Source organism: Physcomitrium patens, chromosome 11, assembly GCF_059467195.1.
Source record: "Physcomitrium patens ecotype Gransden chromosome 11, ASM5946719v1, whole genome shotgun sequence".
NCBI classification, from domain to species: Eukaryota; Viridiplantae; Streptophyta; class Bryopsida; order Funariales; family Funariaceae; genus Physcomitrium; species Physcomitrium patens.
This window is the reverse complement of record NC_143420.1, coordinates 9,385,020-9,392,022: the sequence shown is the minus strand read 5'-3', so window position 1 is coordinate 9,392,022 and position 7,003 is coordinate 9,385,020. Positions and strand designations below refer to the sequence as shown.

Genomic DNA, 7,003 nt, shown 5'->3' with positions numbered 1-7,003 from the left:
AGAAAAAAAAATAGTAATATTCATTCATAAATCCTTGCTCCATTTGAATTTTGATATATCATGGTGTAATCTTAAGTATATAAAAGCTAACTCTTAATTAAAGTTGTTTGTTTAGATTTTGAGCACTTAAATCCCAAATTTTGTACTTTTAATTCTTTTATAGCTTAAAACTAATGAAATCAATTGATTATAATAATTAGAGAGGCACAACTCTTTTAACTATGCTAAAAGAAAAAATATATTTTTTTTTTGTTTCATGTTATACAATTCATTCAAGTTGAATTAAATCAATGATCCTTTTATAAGTTTCATGGAGATTATGTTCTTTGAGTGGCTAAGGATTGAATTCTAATTCTATATTAAGTTAGCTTCAAATACTTGGTTGACATCAACTATTAAGATTGGCACCTCATGATCTTAAAGGTATCTAAATTGTTTTGGCACTTTATTGGTATAAGAAGACTAATAATTCTAGAGCCATTTTGAAAGATATTCTTACTAAAGAAGTATGTTATCTATAGTTTCAATTAACCTTACTTCTATAAGGTTGACTATCAAAAAAAAATTCATTTGTTAATATATCAAAGCACTACACCATAATGGAACTTAGAAGATCTTTGTACTATACTAGCGAATTGATGGTACAAATTGTGGATCTATCATATTTGATTGTTGTGGTTATGATATTCTTATTAGAAATAAGTCAACATTGGTAAGTTCCACTTTTAAGGTCATTTAGTTTGCAAAATATTCAATCCAAAGTTGGAGGATTTTTCTTAGTATCTATATCTACCTAAATTATGGATGGTAGAAGTAAGCAAGGTACTTATTAGAATTGCAAGATCTATGTTTTGTTAGAAGCATGTTATAAACTCTTTAGTCAATAAGTTTTTAGAAAAAAATAAATAAATATGATTTTTATCATGAAATAAGTGATTTGATATTGATTGGTTACTTAAAGATTTTGTATTGATTTGTTTTATATCAAAATTAATTTATAATATAGGATAAATAATATTTTTTGTTGCGCTAAAAACCAAATAAGCCTACATGGTATTATCATTTGATAAATTGAAATAAATCAATACAATTACAACACAAACTTTATTCTTATTAGAGAAGGTGTTAATTCGCCTATAACATATTTCTGACTTTGACTAGAAGTGTTGTACTTGTAGCCACTTTGGATACAATATGTACCATAGATTCTTAGCTAGTAAAACTCCATGAGCAAAAATCATTTAAAGACATGTTTAGATATATTCCCTATTGTAGAAATTGGATTTTTCTAATTTCCTCATTATTCATTATTTTTGTCAAATGTCAGAATTTGATGACTATATTAGTAATAGCGTTCGTGTTGGCTTGGGAGAAATACTCACTTTTCTCTATTGCAACATAGGAAAGGTTGCTTGCTAGTTTGCATGTGAGATTTCAATGAAATAGGAAATTGTCAAGGCCAACATCTTCCTTTTTTAAGTAGCAGCTATAGAGCAATAACCTTGGTAACTTATTGTGAACAAAAGGTTGTTATTAGTGGCAATGCTTTTGGAAAGTGAAATGATTGTTGTATATACCTTTGGTTTGTGCATGAATGACCAGGGGCTGAAGAACTAAGCTTATACTGTTACAAGCTAAAAACTACTCTTCACAAACCTATTACAAAGGAAACTGCCAATGGTGATGAACTTAACCAGGAGCTAAACGATACATCTGCACTAAATAACATAACCTTGAACATCATCTCATAATCACTAATAGTTGAATGTGAGTTCACACACTTGACCCTACCAATTTCCATAACTTGATATCTCTTAGATATGTTACACAACTTTGAAAAGCTTGAGGTTGGGGACAGGGACGCCATAACTATGCATACAAGAGAGACAGCTGGCTGTGCGCCATCTCGACAACAATCTTGACTGAATGAAACAATTACTAAAATCCCCGTATTTCTAATCATATGGACACAAGTTTCTTTTTCAGCAACTCTCACAACACGAAGTGGTAAAGCAGTTCCCTCCTTGATGGAATTAGGCTGGTTAACCAAGAAAGAAAGAAACTCATTCTGAAAAAAAGCCGGCCTTACGAACAGTTTACTAAACTGGTTCATCTAAAAAAACATCTTAGAATGCGATAGGAATAAGACTTACAACTTCTGCACATCTAAAAGGCAGGACACTTTCAGTCTTGACCACCGCCCTTCAAAAACTGCTCTACAATTGCTCCTCTCCCCATACATGCTCCCCTTCCACACTTCACATGTTACTCTCACTCACCTTGTGGCACCTTCAATCCACTTCTTTCTCTACCAACTTTTGCACTTTCTCTCTGAAATCCCCCACCACGCATCCCCGGTCTTCTCTTCCCTCAGCTACACCCCCACAAATCAACCTCCAATCCAGCTCCACTCCTTCGCTCATGCTGCTCTGCAATGCACTTTCTGCATGACAACCTGACTTGCAAGGAGCACAGGCACCAATGCAAAGAATGTTCGGACTGCCCAAATGAACTGTTGCCATCGATTCTGCATAAGATGTGTACAAAACAAGAATCGTAGCCTTAGATGCATTGGACAATCCTCTCGGCTTCCAGCTCAGGATTGGATCCGTGCACTTTGACCGTGACCCTCAGACATCAATCCTTCACTATTGCCCCTTCGCATGTGCAAAACATGCTTTCGTCAGGTTGTGGGCTGTTCACCTTGCTTCCGTGCCAGCTGAACCCGTCGCCTCTGCTTCTCTGCTTCTTGCTTCGATTGCTTCTTGTGCTGGTAGTCCTCCATATAGGTCCGTAACTCTAACCGGCACATAGGGCACGAGTTGTGCTCCTCCTGCAGAAACACCGCCACAAACATTGCTCACGCACTGTATTCGGCCGAAGCTTTTCATCTCTCTCTAAACAACACGTCACAAGCACACGCACGAAGACACAATCGGGTTGACAGGGCAGAGGCTGACCAGCCACGGTTTGAGGCATTCGGGATGATACGGATGCGTGCACGGCATCTCCGAAACGGTCTCGCCCTCGACCAAAGCCTCTCGACACACAGGACACTGCATGCCTTCTCCCATTCCCGCCAACCCCGCCTTGCTCACTACCACCGCCAGTAGTTTCTCAACCTCTTCTTGGGAAGCAGCTGCTGTTCCTCCACGGACGTCCATAATCTCCTGCACATCCCACAAACCCCAACATTTTCGACGGTTGCGTTGTAAAGCATAGGCCTCTGAACAGCACACGGTTCTTGTTCTCATGAACTGCAACATCAATGACCTCCACACACACACACACACACATTAACAAGTTTCAGCTGTTGGGTCTCCATTCACGAAATCTGTCAGCACCACTGAGCTCACAAGCTGCACAGCTTTTGCCCTTCCACAGCCAACCACGAAAAAGCGTCTTTGCCCTGCTCAAAGTCGCTACAAATTCCACCGCTTCCATCTCCACGGGTTAAACGCTCGCTCAGCACAGCATCCTCACCCTCCAAAACCCATGCTGCGCACTCACATTCTAAAACCCATTCCGCTGGACAACCAAACCCCTACCACACCACCATTTTGTGACAGACGTTCCAGACTTTATCTCCTCTTGTACCCCAACCTAGAGTTGTCCAACTCCTTCTTCGACGTTACACATGCAAATAACCCCAACTCCGCTCCGCATCCACTACCTCTCAACTGCTTGGTTAACCTGACTAATGCGTGATGGTGAGCTTTGACCACGTTCCACATGGGGACATTAGTCTATCACTCTGTTATCCAATGCTTCAGGGTTCACCTCAAGAGTAGCCTGGATGGCTTCCTGGTGACCTACAAACTCCTCCTCTAAAGCTGCACTCCGCCCTGTGAACGTCGCATTTTCATACGTTCCATCTCCTGCCCCACTTCCTCCATTGTCATAGCTCCGGCCACTTCAAACTCTTCATCCTCTGGAACAAGCAGTGCCCGGCAAACGTCACCACTCAAGTTGTCCAACGCATCGCACACGAACACGAACAATGAGTTGCAATTCTCAACTCATCCACTTCACTCATCCATCGCACTCTTTCCAACGCGCCGCATCCACCACTACCGACTTCCAACTCAGCCTGCATCCTGTCTAACACCGACCTGGCACACACTTGCTAATCTGGTGACTACTCTGCACGACTCATTGTTGGCAAGCATCATCTGGACAGCGACTTCACACCACCACCGTTCAGCACGTGAGGAGCAACTAGTGCATCCAGCTACAATGCCCGCACGGTGCTGGAATCAACCCACCCACCCACCGACCTTCAGGTGGTTCCGCGTCCAGCTCAGCCTCGGGCTCTGGCGTTACATCTGCGGATAGATATTGAGCGTCCATTCCAAGCATTCCGAGCATACTTGTGCTCACCCGTCCGGCTGGTGTAAACCGAAGTGCTGGGGCCGCGCAGATTGGTAGTGACTGCGACAACCACTTCCCGCTGGGTGAGTGCCCCCATGCATTTGTGGTATAGACCGATGCAGGCCCGCAAGTGCATGAGCTCGTCCAGCTGCGTGATCCCGCCTGACGCCACTAGATACACGGCGAGTCCCGCAGTCCAGACGTGTACTCCTGCGAACCTGGTCGTCAGGAAGGTTGCAGCCCAGGACAGCGCAAAGTGCACATGCTCACATCCAAGACCTCAACGGCGATCAGCATCCCAGATTGGGTGCACTGTACAGACCAAAAGACCGTAACGACCCATTGATTGGCATAGCGTTTTTCTCGCTGACACTCCACGCACAACCGGGCTATCACATCGAGATTACACCAGTGCTCATTCAGATGGTACGATCGTTAAGAATGATAACGAATCTTTTAATTCGATGCCCTGTAAGATACCCCCGCTGTACCGCCAGCTTTCGCGCTGATGTGCTGTACCCTCCGTAGCAAGTCCTCTGCAGGCAAAGTCCTCGTCTGCCGAGTCACTTACGTTTGTTTACTTGGGAATAGTGCACAATTTTCCATTTGTAGAAGATTCTGTTGTAGATTGTGAAGTGATGAATTCAGTTTCGACAGAAGATTGATTCGCATTTCGGCCTCGTTTCGCCCATTGAGAATCTCCCCCTCCCACGCTCATCCTCTTCGCGACCTCGCATCGTGGATCTCCGCTTGGCCAATCGGATTTTCTTATCACGCCGCTTAGCATCCTCGCTTAACTTACGATCGCAACGGAAGCCGTTGAACCCTTCGATCTTGTGGCGCTGATATATCATTCGGCTCACAATGGAAGCAACTTCCATCTCAATACGCTCTCTGAGCTTTCAGCCCCTGCAATGTACGTAGAAGCTGGACCTCGTGTGTGCCACCTCCTTGGCTGCTGCGATGCGCACAAGTCAAACATCTTACCGCTTCTTCATCGGCTGAGTAGTCTATGGGCGTTGGAAGGAAGGTATTAGGCAATGCACAAAACGGAGTCTTACGCGCTCTTGCGGGTGACTGCATAGGGTTTTGTTTTCGATGTAAACCCGGGATGCGCTGTGTTCGATCGCGACTTAATCTTGCAAGCGTCCGGGGGATTTGCGAAGGCTCAAGCCGTGAAGATTGCAAGCAGATATTGGAGAGGTGTTCCCAAGGTCAGCCTGCGCGAATCTGGTGCCGAGAGCACATCGACGTCAGAACCACCATGGTCAATGGGGAGCTTCCGTAGGGCACATCGGCCATGGTGGCGTTCTGCAGAAGAAAAATGTCCGACCATACGTTCGCCCAGTTCCCTGGAGATATATTAAACTGGATGACATCCATGTTGACAGCATCCTCGGCTCTCCACAGCTCCGCTTCACCCTGTGGTTAGTCCGGCCTGCGGAAGTATGACGAGTATCATGTGGCAGGTCTCTGAAGTGGCAGGGTTCTTCACGTGGTTCGATGTAAAGCATAGCAACAATCACTGTGTAATCGTGTTAGCATCTTTGATGTATAGCAATGCACGAGCTCCCTTCTCACTACTGCAGCGTCGCAAGTGAAACTCGTGAGGGACATTCAAGCAACGTCACCGGAGTTGTTTGGCATCGACGTCTGAGCCCAGTTGCACTATGTGTCGGCGAATTGCAATTCATATTCAGCGCAAGAGCTGTGCCTGTGATTATTATACGTTTATGAACCGATGTACCGGTAGCTCGCTGGATTGCACAGATGAGTCGCAGAAGAGAGTTCAATCTTCCGCACAATTGCAGTGTTTGCTGCCCACCTGAACTCGTGTGTTTCGATCCAATCATTGTGATACATGGTGGCAACCTCAATCAGTTTGCCGTGTTGTCGAATGCAAGACAACGCACTGCAGCTTTTGGCGGACCCAGATCGCCGAGCCTATCAACGGAGTGGGTTTGAACCCAAACAACTCGACAACGGTGGAGCTTGAGATTGTGTCAGCATTACTCGCTTTGGGGCCAAACTTGCTCCTGAATTTCATATTTGCTTCCTCTTGACTATGATGCAGACCTTCGTCTGACTCGTGCACAAGCATCACACGAAACAGATGAAGAATCTGCATCATAGACTAGCGGAAGGAAATGAGACGGCACGCTGTCCAAACGTCACCAACAAACTGTTGCAACACTTCAAATGAAGTTGTTCCCATCAAAACCAGCGACGAAATCTACGCTCGCACCAGTCATGTTCGGCACGACTTCGAAACCTCCTCACCCCAGTAGATGGAACTCTTGACATTCATAGCACAACCCCGATGACACACACATAGGTAGAGTGGCAGGACCGTCAACTCACGCCAGGCACGTTCGAGGAGAGGTGGGACGAGCTACTTATGCAAGTCCGCGAGGGGAGCGGACTTGGGCACATGAAACTTGAGGAAGCGCGGCAACGGCGAACGAGGCTTTACGAGCTCGTCTGCTTTTGAGGGAGGTGGAGACTCAGGAATTGAATGAGTAAGGGCGATGGCTCGGTTCAGGGGTCGAGTCGGGATTCAGGTGCACGGCTGCACCGTACACAGGCAACATCAGACGAAGATGCAGCTTGAAGCGGAGCAGACCCCACAGGC

The 7,003-nt window shown here is 45.3% G+C and overlaps 1 protein-coding gene across 5 annotated transcripts; it reads right to left on the bottom strand.

Annotated features, from left to right (window-relative positions):
* Positions 1-1,510: 1,510 nt before the first annotated feature.
* LOC112288411 (E3 ubiquitin-protein ligase AIP2) lies at positions 1,511-6,470 on the bottom strand. 5 transcript variants are annotated; one of them, XM_073537136.2, is made up of 4 exons: positions 3,296-6,470; positions 2,961-3,170; positions 2,704-2,833; positions 1,511-2,527 (listed from the first exon to the last, which is right to left on the bottom strand). In XM_073537136.2, the coding sequence occupies exons 1-4, from the start codon at positions 3,323-3,325 to the stop codon at positions 2,292-2,294; spliced, it is 606 nt and encodes a 201-aa protein (XP_073393237.1). In that variant the 5' UTR covers positions 3,326-6,470; the 3' UTR covers positions 1,511-2,291. The 5 variants fall into 5 exon arrangements, with proteins under 5 accessions (XP_073393237.1, XP_073393236.1, XP_024388312.1 ...); XM_073537135.2 differs by having other exon boundaries at positions 2,961-3,273; positions 3,781-6,470; XM_024532544.3 differs by having other exon boundaries at positions 3,781-6,470.
* Between the last annotated feature and the right edge of the window lie 533 nt (positions 6,471-7,003).

Bases quoted from the DNA above. Each gene is read 5' to 3' on its own strand.
- LOC112288411 (XM_024532543.3), bottom strand. From the start codon at position 3,266: ATGTTGCAGTTCATGAGAACAAGAACCGTGTGCTGTTCAGAGGCCTAT. The intron at 2,834-2,960 runs GTCAGCCTCTGC...GTGTTTCTGCAG, and splicing joins AATGCCTCAAACCGTGGCTG to GAGGAGCACAACTCGTGCCC. The intron at 2,528-2,703 runs GTGAACAGCCCA...CATCTTATGCAG, and splicing joins TCAGCTGGCACGGAAGCAAG to AATCGATGGCAACAGTTCAT.